Below are 21323 nucleotides of genomic sequence, written 5' to 3' on the forward strand. Positions count from 1 at the left end.
CGATCAGAACAACATTGAAAATTGTGACGGGTGAAGGAATATAACATTAATAACCAATGCAATGTTTTGCTGAGAAATCTGGTCCTAGTATTCATGTAGATGTTATTTAGACACGTACCGCCCACCAAAACAATGTTGCTGACCAGGCACCCCATAGCAACCACACTCCCCAATGTCAACAGCCATCCCCAGCTGGACAATGCAGCCTTCCACACACAAAAACGGTTTAGGAACGACTCAAAAAAACATGAAAAACAGCACAAGGTGTTGACCTGGCCTCCAAATTCACGAGATACCAAACTGATCAAGTATCTGTGGGATGCTCTGGAACAAGTCTGATCCACAGAGGACCCTTCCCTCAACCCACAGGTCCCAAAGACACCCATAACGACATCCTGGCACCAGACAACACAGGACACCCCCTGAAGGCCTGTGTCCATTTCCCAATGCACCCAAACTTTGCGCGAGGCAAAAGGTTGAACTAAACAATATTAGGCAGGTGGTTTTAATGTTGTGGCTGATAAGCGTAGCTCACAGTGAAATCCACTAGACTTCTCATCAAACAGATTTGCTAACATGCTAAAATAAAATATTTACGGATCTTCTTGTCTGCAGCTCCTTTTAACTCATTATAAGCTTTTGTTTTGCAACAGTTTTCAAAAGCACAAAACGCAGTGCTCGCCATGGGGATCATGTTCTTATTTATTTTTTAGAAAGACAGCGAGTTGTGGACGGCTGTGTTTTCGGGTTGCCTAGGATACAGGTACAGATCGAGGTCTACATTCATTACGCAGCTCTATAGATCCAACAACAACACGGTGTTGCTTCTCTTTGATAGTCAAGAAGAGTTTTTTGACTTTGGTCATTCTTACATCATTTATTTTACCAGGGGCGCAGTGTGTTTTGGCAGCTTTAAAAATTCCCTAGCAAAAATCAAACGCTGCTTTTTTAGTGAATTGTTTTATCACCCCTACCTGTTACCTGAGGCCCAAAAGACTAGAAATGTCATCAATTAAACTGATTTTTGTTTGGGGATACACTCCATTTATGTTGAGTATCCATTATTAAATCAGAGTTGCCTTTGAGCTGACAACAAAACCCTAACTCATGTCCAGACCAAAAACAATACATCAGATGCTGCACAAAGACTACAGTATTTATGAATCTACAATCTGACACCTAATCTAGAATAATTTCGCTATTATACATTTATTTATACACTTATTAATTTATTTGTTTGTCAAATTGGCTAATGGTTGGTGAATTAGAGCAAGTTCATTCTCAAAGAACAGGCATCATAAGGTGGCGTTACCACTCATTGTGTGCAGTGTATTTGAACCTCAAAAAAAGGATAAGCTATTGCAGACTTACTTCTCATACAATACAAGTTCAGTGTGTATGAGTTACTTATAAGGCCATAGAATTAATGATATGTTCTCATCAAACGCCAGTGTTACTTTCAGAAAAGTGCCACATCAATAGCTTTACCGGATCAATTCATAGTGTGCAGCAGCAGCAGCAGCAGCAGCAGCAGCAGGGACAGACTACAGGTCCCCTACAGGTTTTTGCGAATTTAAACCTTCCCCTACCTAACAAGGATTAGTAGGTATAACTTATGTTTACTGAACATTTATTCAGATTTGGCTCCAAACTAATTAACACCACGTCAAAGAAGTTGACTGAGATTTGTTAAAACATATCAACCAATTTAACCTGTAACAGTTCAAAAACCGAGACAGCTTAACTTGTCTATGTTAGGGTACTCTGTCACTGTCCATGAGGTTTTGAGTGTGAGTATATACAATCTATGGGTTTATTTATAATGAATCAGTAAATAATTAACCAGTTAATCTAAATCTAGTAATCTACATCATGCAGGCAATCGATTTGTGGAAAAATAAGAATGATTTTTCATGACCAGGATTTTCTTTGGTTGACTACAACCCCGGTCAACTGGAGCCATGCACTCACCAGATCAAAACTGTTCTCTATAGAACGTCTCAGATGATGGCATGGACCAACACAAACACCATTTAAAAGTAGAAGTAAAAACAAAACTCCAAAGATGTGTTTCTATTTCTGTTAGTGTATTGCAGTCAGATTTTTAATTTACCTTAATATCATATAGGGATTATTTATTTCTGATAGTATATATACTATCATCCCTGTGTATATAATATATATTCTTCCGTCTTTATTTCTTGGACATTTGTTCATATGCTAATTTGTACATTTTTGCTAATACTATTTTTATTTTATTTTATTTAATCTTTCTTTTACTTGTGGTTCTTAAGAGTGCTTTTATGTGCACCTAAGCTACTGTGACCAAGGAATTTCCCTTGTGGATCAATAAAGTTTATCTAAGTCTAAGTCTATCTTTATTGTGTTGGACAGAATTATTATTATTTACATAACATTTTGTCATTTTCATTTGCAAAATCATATTTTATATATAAAGTTTAAACTTGAACCATACACATGTGTGTAAATTTTCTTATTTTAATGTGCACAGCGGAAAGACTAGCAACAACTGTGAATCACAAAAACAGTACAGGTTAATACTGAAGGTTCATTTGTTGCTGTTTTGTATGATCAAACTACACACAAAACGTGACTGGCTGCTTGCTGGCTGCACCCTGAGTATCTCTGTATTGTGACAGACACACCATCACTGCCGTCTTATTGCGGAGAGACAGCTGAGACTTTCCTAGATGGATTACTTTATTGCCAACGCACTGACACCAGGCCCAGCATGTGTGTAAATCTGTCAGATTAGTTTCAAAAGGGAAAACAATGGCAGTGAAAAGCATTCCTTCATCCAAGAATCCAAGATAATTAACTACCACTATATTTCTCTATGAAATACATGCCTCAGTCATCTCAAATAAATCAATACACACTTATGTCTCTAAACACATTTGCAAGTCATGGGAGCTGTTATATAAAAGTGAACTGGCTCTAATTTTGTCTGATTTGAAAATATTTCAATTTTTTTCCTCCTCAGTTGTGGAGGTGGCGACACCACTGTATCTCCCTTTTCGAATATCAACACTGGAAGCATTCTCAGCTCTGCCCTGCTTATTACAGGCTGTGCTCAACACAGCCAGAGGTTTGAGTACATTACCATCTTCTATCTACAGATGCATAATGTAAATGTCTTGAATGTGGTGTGGGAGGGCTGAAAAGATAGAAGATAGAAGATAGAAGATAGAAGAGAGAGAGAGAGAGCGAGAGAGAGAGCGAGAGCGAGAGCGAGAGCGAGAGAGAGAGCGAGAGAGAGAGAGAGAGAGAGAGAGAGAGCGAGAGCGCGAGAGCGAGAGCGAGAGAGAGAGAGAGAGAGAGAGAATTGCTCTGTCAAGAGAATTTCATGCAAACTTCTGAAAGGTCAGGAACTCTCAAATGTAAATGAGTTGCGTTTTCTTCAAAGTTACTGTAAAAGTGAAGTGCTTCACGGAGAAAGTCATTGCTATTTCATTAAGAGATAATACAGGCAAGGATTTGAGCTCATGATGAAAACATGAACACTGCATTTTTACTGAATTATTTTATTTATTTATCCAAGTCAGATTTTTTTAAGGACTTTTTTTCCCATTTTAATCTAGCTTTGTTGCTGAATCCGAGAGGACAAACCCAGAGACAGTAAGGTTGCAAAACCAGACAAATAAGAGCATTACATCCCTTAGTAGAGATGTATAGGAGGCTCAGGTTCTTTGATCTAACATAAAGGACTGATCCTACCGGGACTCCAATTTCTACACCACTTCAATTTACTGCACTGAAGAAGATGAGCCAGGGAGGAGCTCCTGAAAATCCATCTTGAGTGACGCAGCTTGACCTTTGAGTGTAAGCTCACACTCACTCTCATGGCTGGAGACGAGTGTGACCTCAATTTTCTGTGAATTATACTATATGTAACACAGCTCCTGGAGGTCCAAGGGAACACAATCCACTTATTTACTTCAAATGATCAAAGAGGACGAGGTAATGGGCTGTAATCTGTTTACCTCTTTGCAGTAAACAGATGAGAAAAAACAGACTGAAACCAGGAGGGACGGTGGTGGAAAATAGAGAAAGCTATAAGACGGGTCAAAGAGAGGGAAAGCAAAATAACGACAACACAGGGAATCATTAACCTGGCACCGCAAAAATTAATTAAGAAGTTTCTTTAACTTTTTGCGCCCTTGTGTTGAGGTGGTATGGAGAATCGGTACTGAAATACAGACAGGAAGTGATGTCCCCTCTCTCTTACCACATCACTTCCTGTCTGTATTTCAGTACTGATTCTCCATATGTGAACCGAAGCATTTGTCCAAACATCACCAATCCATCTGCATTGCTTGCTGTGGCAACAACACAGGCATCAGTAACTACACTGGTGCAATGGCTATACATGATCTAGTTCTAGTAGGTTCCTTCCAGCTTTGTCAGTACAGAAGACTGAAACCCTCAAAAAAGGCAGCAGACAGTTTTGCTTCTGTCCACAGTTGTCATCCATAGCGCTCTGGTAGTAGAACTTCCATCACTCTGGATTTGTTGGTCTGAGGAAACTCAATTTGAGTAGCATCCAGTAGAAAAAGACTGGAATTCACTCCAAATATGGTTTGGGTCAGCCTGAAAGCCAATCCAAAATTTCCCCACCCACTCTGGTGTCGCTCTGTTGGGAGCTGATTATGTCCCAGCAAACATCTGCCTGTCCAAACGATCTTTATGTCGATGGATAAAAGAGGAACAGTGACGTAATCATAAACGTCATCTGAAAGCTAATTAGAATTCAATTTGTTTACAACAAAATGGCTCTGATTGGTTGTAGGACTATCCAGTTTCGTGCAGAAGCATTTTTTTTTTCTCTGTATTGGTTGAAACACGTCCTATAATGAAATCCAAATGGCGTGTTACCAGACTCAAATTCTACTAAGAAGTGACTTTTCAAGAATTCACCTGTGCTTGACGACTGATGACTGCAGGAGAGTTTAGAGCTGAGAGATATCTGCAAACCAGACAAACCACTGTGCATCACACCTTTTAAAAATTGCAATGGACTCCAATGCTTTTACAGTTGTCCAGTTACCTCACAAGGAACTTAGACGGTTTCTAATAAAAGAGTGCACGCACTGTATATCTGTGTATGCTGTTTTGATTTTGACAACTGTTGTTAACTTAACCCTTGTGAGTAACCCAGTGTTTTTTAAGCGCAATACTAAATCACTGGCGTATTTCTGACAGCTTATTTTGACCACTGAAAGAATGTGGTGCAGGGATGCAACCTAATGGTGTAATAGCTTCAGAAACAGTCATGTATCCAAAATGACCCAACGTCCTTTCTTTGAAGGGACTTCAAAAGCTAGGAATTTAAAAATAAACTGCAAGCTTCACACTCACAGCTCAGCATTATAGTATACTGGGCAACAAGGAACCAAATATCACCAGTGACGGCTCAAACGCAGTGCATACACAGCACCAAACTACTATGATATCTTATAGCAAATGCAAATATGTCATTTTCTTTATGGTCTTGCTGGAAATACATGTTGTTATTCTCCCTTTTCTGATCTATAGAATATTGAAAATTAATCTCACTCTGCCGTAGTGGAGGGCATTTATTGTCAGCTCATCAGAAAAGCAGGTTGCCTCCACTTATTATGTCTGTGAGAGGAAAAGGTAGCTGTGTCCTTTGAACAGAAAATCTACAAAGGAGATTCAATCACATAAGAGAAGTAATTGTCAAGATCCTGACATTTTCTGTATTTTAATGATACCACTCACAAGAAATTGGGAAAATGCAACTTGAGACGTCTGAACTCCCGCAGCCCCAGCCGCCCATAACGCAAAAAATACAGCAGGAAAAGAAATATGTCAAACATCAACAGCATCGTCAGCCCACACAGACACAGCTGACATTTAAATACAGTTAATACAGTCCATCCTTCAGCTTGCAATCTGCAGAACAGAACATTCAAAACTTTTGCAATAAACTATTTAAGAGTAAAACGCAGACACATAATCCTCCACTCTACATTGTTAAACCCAATTTCATCCAAACTCTTCTGTCAGGACAGGCAGTAAGAAACGTTTTTCCTAAATATTTTGCTAAGGACGGCCAATATTCCAATTTCAAAATATTACAGACAGTAATTGTTCTCCAAAGAATAGGTCCCGCCACTGTATATTAATTTCACACTTTTGTTTCCCTGACACTTCTGCCTTAACAAATAACTCCGTGAGATCTTCTTCCATGATGCTGATGGGCTGAAATAGTCCATTTACTGCAAATCTGTTAGAAACAGCTTACCTGTTTGAATGTTTTCACCTGTGTCTGTTTTCATTAGTGTGATGGTTTTTGTTTGGGGGTCAGTTATAAAACACTGTTGTATTTTAAAGGAAAAGTTATGCTGTTATTTCCAAAGAGGGAGATGAAAATCCACTGCATATATCAAGTTCTGATTAAGACTTCATGTAAATAAACTTACTTTATATCTTATTTTATTATGAAATACCTTAATTCATTAGCCTTTACCAGAACAAGATATTCAGAAGTGGAAGGAGCTAAATAATTTTAGCTTAACCCTACAAGCCATGTTTTGAATGGTCAATAGCCCAAAAGAGATTTTGTCTTTCCCAGATGACACATTCCATCTATATCTGCATCACCAGTTTCCTTTTTCCACACTGCTGCTATGGCAACAGTCAACCATAGCGTTGCCATTCTCCACCCCGGCGAAGCACCATGTGTGCACTCATTACACTGCTGCCCATTGCACAGGGGAAGGGTCAAAGACAGAAAAATATGTGTACAGCTAGAGAGAGAATAGAAAAGAGCACGAGGAGGAACTAGAGAACCTGACACAACTGCACAGAGGACGTGATTAGAGAAGCTAATGTGGGTACGGTGTGCCTAGTAACATCTAGGAATTGCCTTTATCTCCACTTGCGGAGGGAAACTGAGATGCTATTTACCGGTGCATGAAAACAACACTAAAGAGTTGCCTATTCCCCACCAACAAGTAGTTAAAACAGTTAAAACGTAAGACTATGATGCACAGATTAGAATGCATCTAAAGGACCGTACACACAAAAAGAGACTAGCAGCAATGAGAGACAGTAAAATTCAGCAAGCAGGTAACGAGTTGAACTGATCTGAACTTTGAGGTGATGACCAATGGGAGCAAATGATACAGTTGACAACAATGATGGAAACAATGAGCTCCCCAAACCTTTACTGCATAGAAACACTGTCAATAGCTTTGGTTCCTACTGTCAAATTCACCATGCTGATAGTGGGCTTGGAGCGTCAAAAGAAAGGGTCGGTGTCTTTTTCTTTCCTTTAGAGAGTGGTGATGGCGAAGAAAATCCTAGTTCCGTCCATATACTACCAATAATGTCATGTTCTGCTCATTTCACTTCAAAAACATTTGGGATGTGAAATATACAAGAGGTTAACGCAGGCAGCCAGAACCTTGAACAAAGTGATTGATTGGCAAGCATCTTACAATTGAGAGTGCATCATTAAATAACATAGAACAAATATAGGAGAATGTCGAACCGTCCTTTTTACGAGCTAAAAAAAACAAATTTCCAGGTTTTCCGTGACCAGTGGACAAAAAGAAAGACAGACAGATGTCGTGCGAATCAACTTAAGGCACCCCTCAGATACTGAGACCTAGCCAGCAGCACTCAGGGAAGTTATTCCATCTCTCCTGCTGCCAAAATAAAAGCTGATAAGGTACTCCCAGAAGCTGTAAAGTCCTGACACTTTAGCCACTTTAATCCCTGATAACCCCTGGTGAGCAGGCCCGCTGACGCCAGCCCCAATACACACATACACACCGCACCCTGCTGAGACAGAGCTTCAACTCTGCTTTGATGGCCTGTGAAGCTGGTGCCTCCATCAGAGCTACAGTTGACATCAAACCAAAAAAAAAAAAAAAAGTCTGGCCGGCGCAGGTGTAGCTGGTGCTGAAGGTGACAGATCAGTATACACCAAGAATCCAAGAACATGAGCCCCAGCTGTAAATTCCACAACTAGCGTGGCAGCATGAGGCGTTGACAGGGTGGCAGTAATCTAAAGGTTAGCTCTGCCCCAGCTGGGAGCCTCACTGGCCAATAGTGAATATATGAACGTGTGTGTAAGGACGTGAATGTCAAGCTGGGCCATTCTGAAAAAGACTAACTCAGTTCAGCAAAGCCTTCATTCTTGGATAAATATAAAAGTCTTATAAAAACGCTTTGGCCTCTGTGAGAACCATGAATGCTGCACGCAGGCTCATTGAAGCCTTAAATAGCACCATAATGGACGGCCTGGATAATGCCCAAGGCGACGCCGTTTTTCTTGTTTTGCTTGCAGTGGCGCAGTGGCAATTGGATAATCAGGGTGCACAGCTAACAGAAGGTGGGTATTTAATCTCAGCCTCCTACGTACATTAATGGTAATTACGCTGTCTTTGTTTTGAACCGTACATTGTAATTAGGTGAGATGAGAGAATTTCACAAGGATAGGCAGCCAAACACGTAAGTCAGCCATTATGACGAATGAACGTGCAACCGGGATGACAACTCATCAAAAATGTTATGTTGAGGGGTATTAAACTGCATCTCATTTAATTTTTATTGGCACTCATGTGGTGTGATTTAAGGAAATACCCTCGAGCAATCCCAGTCTCATTTAGCCGATTAAAGGCCCCGATTAAAAGCTCCAGCTATCCTGGACCTTGACAGGATTACCAGCTCTACTGACTCTCAATCAGTCATTCCTTTACGCCGTTAAATCTTGGTTCTTAAAAACAAGCTAATGCAGGTTTTTGGTCCACGTATCTCTGTTTACTGAATGAGAAATGAGTTTGAGATTCTAAAAAAAATAAACTCAATTTAAAAAAAATCTATAGAGCGATATCTATGTAAGCATAAAAAGAAGGCCTAATTTACTATAGGGCAGCTTTTCTTCTGTCATTTAAGTCAACATTTTTGAGTAGCATTTCTAGTGACCGAGGGATCAGTTAACGATCTTCAGACAGTATTCATATGTGGGTTTACATGGTCTTCCAAAGCTGTAAGACATCACCTTCAAGGATTTTGTTTACTGCATGTTACGAAGATGGTCCTTCAACCGATGGTATTACATAAAGCCCAGCGACATCCCTGTATTAGCAAGAGGGATAGAGGGAGTGACGCAGAGAGAAAGGCCAGAACTAGAAGAAAAACAAATGAGATTAGTAAAGCCACTGGTGAGTGGAGTGGTGAGGGAGCTCAGCGACCCAACTACTGCAGATGCAGGGTGATATAAAAAGAAGTATATTTATGGTCAGTGCCAGACAGGGGAGGCTGACAGAAATGCACTTCCTGCCCACTTGAGAAAAAATAATCTTCACTTCACTTTCAATGCTAAAAATAAAAATAAAAAACTCAGCCAGGTGCATTAGAGTCTACCACAAAATTAGCAACCGTCCGAGTATCCCACATAGTACTATATATACCAAAGTGAAACATAAAACCATCAACTCATATGATTTGACTTGTAACAAGATATATTTGAAAGAAGGAGAGACAATAAGAAAGCAAAGATTGGTTAAAGGATAAATGTCAGAAGAATAAAAAGGAACTGAGAGAAAGAAGGGGAGAAAAAACAGCATAGTGCTGACAAAAAAAATGGCTTTGACAGAAAATATGAGGGGCAGGGATGGGAGGGGAAGCAAAACGTCAGAGAAAGAAATCGGGCGGGACAGAGAGAGATCGAGAGAACAGGAAATGGAAACCAATGAGCTGATGACAGGAAGGGAAAAAATGAAAAGAGAAAATAGAACTTGTGCCTGAGCAGAGAAACTTCATTACATTAAAATGTGCTCTTTCATTAGATTAGCAGCTACAAAAGCCCTATTAACTGCTCTCCACTGAATTACCAACGAATTCTGGCTCAGATGTGCTCAGGAAAATGACAGCTGATGGAACTGTGCAGTGCACCTGTAGATGTAATGAAACATTAAAACAAAATGCAACCGCAAGGATTTGAGTGGCAGAAACAAAAATAATAATAATATATATACACACACACACACACACACACACACACACACACAGTGGAAATATATTCTCTGGGTCTTTGAAAGTTCTCGTCAAGAGCTGTTGATCAAAACCCTCGTCTATGTCACTATAAAATGAAGATGTACTTCTATTCATGTCACCAGTGCAACAGGTGTTTTCACTGCACTGGTAAGAGTTGTGTATTTGCCTTGTCCTTTCATTCAAACACTTTGTGAACACTGGATTGTATGTTTTGATTTAAGGCAATAAAAGCAACAAGAGAACAGCCTTCAATTTGTACAGACATACAAGAGACAGAGCACATTCAGAATATAACATTGTGAAAAATTGAGAACGCACCTCGCTGAGATTTTGAATGTGAGATAAGGGTACTAAGCAGTTTATTAGATAATGCCTAGGCCATTCAGTTGCCCATTTTCTTTCAGTAATCAATAGACTATTTATAGAAAAGAAATATCATAATTGTCTACATTTACTGTAGGTTAAATTATATAAATCTTGCATTAGCAAAAAAATGCTATAGCTAAAATAATTAGCAATAAAAATGTGATTGATCAAGACTCACTTTTTACATGCGAACAGCTCTCATTTAAGGGTTTTTTAGAGGAGTATAATTTAATCAAATTCAAAAGATCGCCCTTTTACTGCTGCTGGAAGTTCTGGTTCACTCAGCTCTTGAGTGTACTTAGTGTTAAGCCAGTAGGATGACAGCACTGATCCCACTTCCCCAAGCTCTAGATGAAGGTCTGAGCTTCATCTAGACTCTGGAGACAGAGGTGGATGCCAAAGTTAACTGAGAGAGTCACATGAAAGTTATGTTGTCATTGGATATAGTTGTGCAGCATTTAAAGGTGTTGTAAGCTCACACAGATGTTTTCACTCTTGCTGATAAGACCTGCTTTCAAGTTTAAGTAAGCCAAACTCCATGCACACTAAAAAAAAAAAATCATCAAGTCAGAAGCAGTGCCAAGGTCTATGCACACACAGGTCGACTCAGCCAGAATGTGTTTATTTGGCCTCACTGGCATCAATGTTCATAGTGCCTGAGAGCAAATTACACACATACATCACCACAGCTAGACAGTCAGTCACACAAACATTCATCACACACCCAAAGGCATACTAATCGAAATACAGATATTACCAGGAGGCAAAAGTAGGCAGAAATGATATCCAGTAGCTAGCAGCATTAGCTCACAGGAAACCTTGAATTTTTACTGATGACATGCAATCAACAGCCTACTCTGCTCAGAGGGCATGAGTTTATGAACCACTGTTTTCTCTTTTCTGAAGTTAATTTAAGAGATTTATAGGTTGAAAACTAGCTAACTGTAACCTGGAGAAGTCCTGCCTCATGACAGAGACAGTGGCATACAAGATAAAATTAGAAGTACAATAATATTCATGCTTATATTATATGACAGGGGTCCTAATATTGATCTTTGTGGCACACCTTTTTGGTCATCTGGGGGTTTCATTTGAGATCATTAGCAACCAGTTTAAAAAAGGTGTAAGCTTTTTTTAAAAGCAACATATGTAACAAAATTAAATCAAAAAGAATTAAGAGCGTTAGACAGGAGGAGCCTTCTTTCTGACCTTTTCTTTCCTACAGTGATAATCAAATGTTAAATTGTACCGTATGACTTCTGCAAAGGAATGATTTCAGTATCGACTGCTTTAGATTTATTCTTTCACCAAATGCATTCTGCAAGGTGACATTTAACTTTAGCATCGTCTCCCAAAGGTGTGGAGGAATGGAAGAGGGGCTGCAGCATTCAGAGCTGGTTCCAGACTTCGACTACAGCAAATACATGAAGACACAGGAACGCTGTCAGACTTATCTCACCATTTTGAGTTATATTCCAGCCAAACCAATCTGATTTACAGAAAATAGGCAGAAGAAAAAGTTGTGTTTTTTTTTGGTTTTTTTCACAAGGCACACTTAAGTTCCTCTCCAAATTCAACACACTGCTTGACTCTTTATCGTTTTGTGATTGCCGAACAGGTGGCTCTTTCTGAATTTGAGCAACTACACCTGGTTATTTGGAATTCGCTTGTCTTATTGATCTACATTATAAATTGGGGTGCGCAAACGTAGAGAGTATTCAATGTCTTGTAACTGAGACATGAGAGATTTCCTCCATTGTGGTGAAAGTCTGGTGTCGGGTTTAGTCGCTGGCAGGAAATCTTTGCCTAACAAAGCCCTGTGAGTGCTATACAAACTGTCTCCTAAAGAGCTGTGAGTAAGCAGTCTGCCTTGTTTATTCCAGGGAGACCTGCACTCACTGGGTCTTTTAAAGTGATAAAGCATCACTGGTGAGCTTAGCATAAAGACAGAATATAGAAGAAAACAGCTCACCTCATTCTTTTCTTACCTTTCTGAACACCCAGACTAGCCATTTTTCTGCACCTCTGAGTTTTATGCTAAGCTAAGCTAACCAGATGCTGCCTCACATTTAAAGACAGCCATATTGATCTTCTCAACTGTTCTCTCTTTTTGCAAGAAATGAAAAGCAGATGCAACTAAAAGGAGGTTGTATTCAGCTGCACTTGCTGGATTTGCCAGTCCAAAAAGGAAGAGAGAGCTATATTTCACATTTCATTCCCGATGTAGCACCGCCAGACACGAGAGAAAACACTGCATTGTATGTCCTTGACAAATCCACCAACTTTGTTTTTTCATTCTCTTTGCATTTCTTTGTAATGCAAAGAGAATGAAGGACCGCATCTTGACTTAGAACAATGCTGAACTTTTTGTAGAATCGTCCATCTGCAAATTCAATAAAAAGTATATCAGGCTAAACTTCAGAAAAAGATATGCAAGTGGTAACATCAAGGCTTGGCTAAGCACTTTTCAAAGTCATTGTCAGGTGGAAGATCAGTCAACTTAAACCTCCCCCCCCCCCCCCCCCCCCCCCCCCCCGCCCCCCCCAAAAAAAAAACATAACAAGCCATAAAAAAGCCACAAACACAGAAGCAGAAAAGGATTACCGTTAATCATTTCAGATTTTGCTTATTTTCAGTATAAAGTGATATAACTAAGAGCTCAACTCATGGCTCAAAGTACAAAAACCTTTTTCTCAGTTTTAGTGTTGATAAAAATCGCAGCTAGAGAAGCTAAATGTAATTTCAGACTCTTTTTCTCTTTTGGACAGCAATTTTTATATGCCTGTGACTGCAGACAAATAACATGTTCAATCACTCACTGTTCTTGCAGGATGAAGTCCATGCTCTCTGGAGAAATCTGTCCACTCACAGGATGTTGAAAGGCCGTGATCCTCTGGTTATGACTGAAGTGAAAGAGGGGGAGATAGAGGGGACAAAATTAGCAACACTGGTCGTACGGTAAACACTGTGAAGGCATCACCCTGGATTTTCACCCCCACTGCGTTCACAAGTACAACACACACACACGAGCTGATCATTCCCCAGAAGAGCCGCGGACTTGGAAGCTCTGTCCAACCTCTCCACCCTGATGGGCCTTCGTCCCTGACTTTCCCAGCCCTGTGTAGAATGTGAGGGGTGACTGCAGGACCCCCACCCACCCACTCACCCGACCCAACCCATACTGCGCAGCCTGTGTGGAACAAAGTGTAGGGCTCAGCACAAATGCCCGACAGTGAAGGCCTGGGCCTCCATCAGTTACAGACTCAGCCAGTCAGTCATTCTAAGCTTCAACTAGGGTGTAAAAGGATTCGACTGGGTAAACAACACAGGGTGGCATGGAGGGTCACTGTGTGTGTGTGTGTGTGTGTGTGTGTGTGTGTGTGTGTGTGTGTGTGTACGCTGTACATGTGTCTATGGGTGTGTGTGGTTAGGAAACCAGCCTCACAATAGTCCTGAAATGTTTCACAACAAAATAAATTCAAGTTTACGTGTGAAGTGAATGACCAGAGATGACCATCTCTGAGTGGCCATCTCTAACAAAGATAAACCTTATTTAACCTTAAACTAATGTGATGACTGAATGTTCAGGTACATCTTTTAAGTGTTATTATTGTATAGTATATAGTTTATATAGTATAGTATATTATTGCTGGTTCCATCATAAAACCACTTGACGACGAATGGCACATTACTCGCTAATCAAATAATTGTTGGTTGCAGACATATTTATTTGGTTTGGATAGTTTACAAATGGAATACTCCTATATCAAAATGTGGACAGCTGCGATTGATCACTTAAACAATGACCAGCAAATCTGGCAATTCTATAATCATCATTTATCATGCAACAGGCCAAACAGTGACTGTTTCACTGGCACTTTTACGTGGTACATGACTAAGTGGCTATTGTTCTGATCTAACAGTGGAGAGAACAATACAATGGAGACTCTTTCAGTATTTTCTAACATTCAATAACTGTTAAAATAAGCAAAAAATAATCTCTGGGTACCAAAGTAATCACAACCTCAGGAATCTCATATGCAGGGACAGCAGGGGCTCACACAGAGCGTGCACAAGTAAGAATGGCTTTAGTGACCTTATGGTGCTCTACTACAGCTGCTTAGTAGTCAACAGAAGCACAAACTTGATGAGTAACACACAACACACACTCAGCAAACAACACCCATATGCTCTGAATACAATCAATATGTAGTAAGACTATTTTCCATTCAGCACCAGTTCGCATTACTCATGCTGCACAGATTCCTGCTTGGTGTAGTGAAAGATCAGATCCTACAAGAGTACAAGGTTTCCCAGGAGACCAGGTGACATGGCAGCAGCAGGCTCCATAACAGGGACTCACAATGCCATCATTAGCTCACAGCATGAGACCTAGGCACGACATGTCACGTGAAACTTCTGTTACTGAGTTCCTTCTAGTCAGGTTTCCCTATACTGCTAATATGAGTATTACTATTTAAAAATCAGCATAGATGGACATCTGTTAGAACGTACGTAGGGATGTTTGTCTCTAGAGTTGAGTTAGAGTTGGGCTAACATGGATGATAACAGTTTTAATAGTTAATAGAGTTCACATTAAAATCTAAATTAAAATCCAGCAATTGTGGTTTTCTCTGTGGATACTGGGAAGTAGGGGAAGAGTCTTTCTTTGAAATTATTCTGAAAAATAACAGAGTCTGGTCTTCTTCAGACCGCAAATCTTTTTTTTATCATTTTTTTATTCGTCAGAGGAAAAGATGACACTTTGCATTGCTATTGTGACTCTGGAGATCTCAGTGCTAGTGCTATAGCTTGAATGAGTTTGCCCTTTTCTCCTACTGCTGTCTGTTGTTGGTTGATAAGCACAAATAAAGAAGAACAACAGGAGCATAAAGCAACGGCCCTAACGAAGAACCTGATCTTCTCAGCGACAGGGAAAGGCGTTCACAAACACAAAGCACATGTAGCAACTGGCCATAGAAAATCTCGACAGAGTGAAATGCAAAATAGGGCACTGAAAAGCATAGAGAACCTTTGCTCCTAATCTACAAAGAAGGGAAGTAGCACACTACTGGAGTTGGTGTTCGTCACGCTGCCAGAGGAGTGTGTTTTAGAGGACAAAAACACCCAGTCCTCCAGAGTAGCGCCCCTCAAGGGAATACGCTCATTGTTTCTACATAATAAGGAAACCCACATCCCAGTCAGAAGGACTCTAAGACTTATCAATCGTCTGAGCGGGAAGAATTATAAAATAACAGTTGTTGCAGGAAAAGAGAAACCGATCATCATGAGTTATGACCTGAACAAATTCAGCAACAGATACTAAATGGCAACTGTTTTTTACTGATCAACACAGGTAACTTGTGTTGTATTGCAGTAACAGATCTGCAGGAATTAGTATCATAATTAGTATCATTGCTTGGGGTGGGGGTGTCTGGTCTGGTCTGGTCTAGGTGGAAGGTACATGTCTAAGTAACATCCACACGAATGTCAGGTCCAAAAGTTTCCCAGCAGAACATTGGATTGTTCTGTTATAAGGTCAATGTTATTTACTTCTCCTGGTTTTAATGTTGTGGCTGATTGGTGTAGATTCATGCACAATTCTACAAATAACAAATATAATTTAAATATTAACCTGTCCGTCTACACCTGTAAGATCAGTATCAATCAGTAAAAAGCAGCACATATGCTATAAGTAAGCATGTCAAAATGTATGTTTCCCAGATTTCCAACTTCAAACAAGAAGACAGCAGCGTCAGCGTGTGAATCATGACACCAGTACAGTGGCTTTTGTCTGATTCTTGGTCGGTGGTCCAGCTATCATGGCAGCACTGCTTTTCAGTGTATTTCCAAATTATAAGCAGTTTGTTTCTGCGCATGTAGACCTATGAAACTACATTATTAGTTTACAGTATTAGATGAGATGAGCGTTCTAGTGGACTTCAATAATGTAGGACATGAAAACTACTTTGTCTCAATAAACAATCTGAATCCTCAGAGCAAAGCAATACGCCATACAAGATTTAAGCATGTGATTTAGCATCGACGACAGCAGTGCCACAATCTTTCATTCACACAAAAGTGTAAGAAGTAATAGATGCATGTAGAATTCACAGAGATCTTATGAAATTAATTGCAGTGTGTTAAACCTATAAAGCCTCTCTCTTTTGCCAGATTTGCCAGGATATTAAAGGGTAAATAAGCCTCTATGAATGCTGAGCTCACTCAGCCACCACAAATCCTCCCGGTGAACTCGGCTGTAAATTCGGATATCGATTGCACACGGTCGAAAACCTTGTTTATTTCTGAGCAGATATGTGAAGCACTTCTTCTGGGACACATCACAGAATATGAATGGGAACAGCGTGCAAGTGTCCTGAGAGGTTGTTTATCAGAGGCTGTTATTTCATTCTGCAGCAAGGTTCAGAATAGTACAAGACATAATAGACGCGATAGTGTCATTTCAGAAGAACGCAGGGAACGTTGACCCAAACTGCCCAGAAAAAAAAATTATGAAACCAACGCTAAAAGCTTTATATAGCAGCCTTTTAACAATGCCCTTTAACGCTGGAAATGAAAGACCTGTTCACAATGTACCTTCTGTCTCTGGGTCCTGTGGATGTTCAGTATATTTCATGTATTTTTCTTCCTGACTTGTCATAGTGGTGTGAGTCCAGTACAGCTTCAGTAGAACTGAATGTGTCTATAGCATATATAGGCGTTACACTTCTGTCACTCACTCTGAACCGAAGAGCAAAGGCTTCTGTCTGCATTAACCACTTAACTGTTACATATATTGTTAGTGCTGCACAGTCATAAAGGAGGCATAAAATCAGTAGACCAGAAAGCAATCCAGATACTTCAGAGTTATCAGAATAATTCAGAAGACATGAATTAGAAAGTCTTGTTTCACTTGCTATGACTACTGCTTTGCCTCTGTCCATATAGTTCTTTTGTTTTAGTCCTGAACGTGGTTGGTTCAGTGCCTGTATATAATATTCTTCTGAAGTGAAAGGGTTCACTCCACTCCCTCAGATCTACATCGTGTTTTAGCGTATTTCATCTCATTGTTTGGGTGTAAAAAACTAATTTCTCCAAGTGTCCAAAAGAAAATGATCAGTGCAGCTTTAAGAACAATGTTTATGAAAACATGAAAACACATATGAACGATGGAACGGAATGTGTAAAACATTACGTTGTAACGCTACTATGGAAACTTATCAGCTATGTAACTAAAATTAAAATGTGTTTCTTTCTCATTTACATTTTTAACTCCATTTTAAAGACCATAAAAAATGTGTGCGTGACGATTCTTCTGGCTTGATTTACTAGAGTCAGAAATACATACAGTATCTGCACAGCAAACAGCTGAAAAGAAGGAACACACTTCACAAAGCACAGCAAACAGTTTTATAATCCTGACTGGGTCTTATGTCAAGTTTTACCTCGTGAAACACATGAACACAAATTTACTGAACTCTCTGCTGAATGACTGACCACCTAGACCAGACCAGGCACCCCCACCCCATAGCAATGACACTCCTTGATGGCAGCAGCCATCCCCAGCAGGATGCAGCCTGACACAGGCACACACACAAAAAAAAAACTTTAGGAACAACTCAAAAAACATAAAGAACAGCACAAGGTGTTGACCTGGCCTCCAAATTCACTAGATCCCAAACTGATCAAGTATCTGTGGGATGATCCACAGAGGCCCCTCCCCTCAACCCATAGGACCAAAAGCCCCCACTAACAACATTCTGCTATCAGACACCACAGGACACCATCAGAAGGCCCATGTCCATTCTCTGATGAGTCACAACTGTTTTGGAGGCACAAGGGAGACCTACACAATATTAGGAAGGTGGTCATAATGTTATGTCTTATTGGTGTACATCTGTACATGAATACATGAATATGCAGAATTTGTATGCAAAGGACACGATTAGTAGACGAAGTTTTGTGGGGCCTATGTTCGAGCTATACTGACCAATCATAACCAATCATGATAGAAGTGACACTGGTTGCTTCCAGGTCCATGTGCAGAGTAAAGGAAGCAGAACAACCTCTGTCAACACTCAAGTCAACACCACTCTTTCAACAAAATGGTTATCATGGTTTTAATGTGTTAGTTGAGTATAAACTGTCCTCCCTAGTGTCTAAGATTTCTAATCAGACTCCCAACAATGAGTGACACACGGAACAGGCAGTTTTGGCCCAGATATCTACAATCTGTTATTGAAATTTCAGCTGGCGACAAGAGAAGCCCATCGCACAACGGAAGGTAAAAGTCATAAAGGATCCCACATTGATGGATGCACGGCATAAAGCACGACTCCTGCCATAAAAACGGGCCCATAAAAAGTTAACAAGAAACATAAAGGCCTTCTTGTTGTGCCACATGTTTCTGTCCTGTTTGTTAGAAATTTTGCTCTTGTGCAGTTTTGTGGTTGTGAGTACCTGAGGTGCTGATATCATCAAACATTACAACATTTCACACAGTGGGAGCTTTGATGATGGGTTGAGATGAGGTTTGGATGAACTCAACGCACTTGAACACAAAGCTGTGAAGACGGCAGTGTAGTGCATGTGGGTCATGTGAGTGCTCAGTCTTTCACCGTGTTCCTGTTTTATATCTCACATTATTTTATCCTACTGTGTGAACCTGACACACAGCATCGGCATAGCTTTATCTCAAAGCACAACTGAGGTACTGCCACACCAGAGATTATTTGAGTTTTGTATATTTACTGTTGTATCATTTTTCATTTCACTCTTATTGAATTTAAGTTTTGGTCTAATTTAGTTTCCAGCCAGTTCATCATTTCAGTGTTTAAAAATGTTGCGTTTTAGATTAATAACAGTGTCCGTTTTTGTATCTTATTATAATATGGGTAGATTTGTGAGAGGAGAGGTATATGAAGCTCAGAATATCTATTAAACAACACTCTGTGAAGGATCTCGGCTCACAGTCAGGGGCGCACCGCCGGGACAGGCAAGAAACTCTATGGGGTGCCCTGAAAAAAATAAATGAGAAAGAGGGACCCAGGTGGCTACCTTTTGGCGTATTTGGCAATGACAACCATTAATCCTATTAAAACCACGGTATGAAGGCCTTACAGTTCATCAACAATACTCCACAACCCCTCAAATTCTCAGTGAACACAAGAACCAACAATTCCACACGTTTGCTGTGTTTACAAATTTGACCAAGTGACTAAAAAATCCCAAAAGTAAATCTATTTCCTGTATTAGTTTAGTTGCTTATGTCACTACACTAAGTTGGTGTTATTTTATTTTTTTATGTAAAATCTATTTTTTCATACCTACTTTTAGTTTCAGCTGACTATAATAACCTTGTAGCTCACCTTCTCCTGCCACAGTAGCTCTGCAGGCATGAGAGACTTACATAACAGCCATATCATTAAAAGAGCTCCTTCTCAAAAAAGCCCACTGATTAAAATAGCCCACTTGAGGCTGACACTTTGCACACCGCTTTCCATGTAAGGTATGCTGTTTACCAGTTAGCGGTGTGTTTCTCAGTACTAATGTACTAATTCTTGTGTTTCCTACCAATATATATTTTACTGATACTCAAAAAGCCTATTTGTATGACATGGAGCAACGTTTTTCTTTCTTCAGTTTCCATTCAATATATTATGAAATGACCTATACATTATAGGCCAGATGTTCTAGTGTTACTGTCATTCATCAATCAATCAAGACAAGCTGACCACTTTTAAATACTACAGGGAACACTATCTGCAAAGAGTAACCACCCCAACCCTAACCCAGAATGATGCAGCTCAAAACATGATGAAAACGATCAGCTTCTTTATTTAAACGTGCATTTTTATGCCCCCTGCACTGCAGTAGCTCCTCTGTTTTAGTTCTGATTCTGTGTGGTTTTTCCGTTGCAATCAGAAGAAGACTGTGATTATGTTAATCAGCGGAGCTCAGACAGACTCATTATTACACTGCATTTTTTTGATGTTGTTGTTTCAGAAAGGGTTAGGGTGAATGTGAACATGAATAGTTGTGCGCCTCTCTTTAATACCCTAGTGATTGACAGGTGTCAGTCCATGGTGTGCTTCACCTCTTGCCCTGTCCAAGCTATTTATCGGGGGAGCCAGGTATAGCTGATAAATGGACGGATGTTTCAGCACAGAGCGGCAGGGAACGTCGCGTGTTTCAACCATCCCTGGTGGCGTCTGAGATGTACTTCCACACTGTTCCTGATAACAAAAAAAAACAGCCTGACACTGAATCCAGCTGTACAGTTCAGACGGCTCATCACTGAGCTGTCTGCCCCAGTGACATCTCTCCCTTTCATTGTAGCATTCACTGCCAGGCATTAATTTGGGGTTTGGTGACAAGAAACTGAAATATCTAAAAGAATATAAAAAACAAAAAACCTTGTACATGCATTCCACCAAACACAGAAACCCAACAAGCTGTTCAGACACAATGCTTTCCTGAGAAAAAGCACCGATCCAAAGGCTGCTTTGCCTTTCATGCTGGTTTACTGCTTTAATTTTCTGATTGTTTTGGTCTTCTGTTGATCCTCATTCATCAGAAGAGCTCCCCTGCAGCTGAAGCAGACTTTGTTTCTCTCCAAATGGACGGCCTGGCATTAGGGGATTAAAGTGAGGCCTGCTTTACAAGACCCTCTTGACCACTGAGCCGCCGTCAGCTGCTTTGCTCCGCGCCTCTGTTTGACTTTTTTGCCACATGTCCACATGACATTTATGGAGGACGGGCGGTAAAAACCTCGGGGGTTACGTAAACACTCGGCTGTCCGTGACATCACTTGCACAACGCGGCCCACCTCTCATGCAAACGCACATGATCTCCCTCACCGACAGACCACGCGCTGCACCTGCTGTGTCATGTGACCTGGGTGT

General features: G+C 40.3%; 1 protein-coding gene across 1 annotated transcript in view; it reads right to left on the bottom strand.

Moving 5' to 3' along the window:
- LOC311496173 (pleckstrin homology domain-containing family A member 7-like) overlaps positions 1 to 21323 on the bottom strand; it is a gene marked incomplete at its 3' end in the record, with an annotated part of 69968 nt that overhangs the window by 25189 nt on the left and 23456 nt on the right. Inside the window, exon 2 of the mRNA XM_084555936.1 lies at positions 13239 to 13322. Coding sequence (XP_084412062.1) covers positions 13239 to 13322 — 84 coding nt within the window. The remainder of the gene's footprint in view (positions 1 to 13238; positions 13323 to 21323) is intronic.

This window comes from Chelon labrosus (genome assembly GCF_963514085.1).
Source record: "Chelon labrosus genome assembly, chromosome: 11".
In the NCBI taxonomy this organism is placed as follows: domain Eukaryota; kingdom Metazoa; phylum Chordata; class Actinopteri; order Mugiliformes; family Mugilidae; genus Chelon; species Chelon labrosus.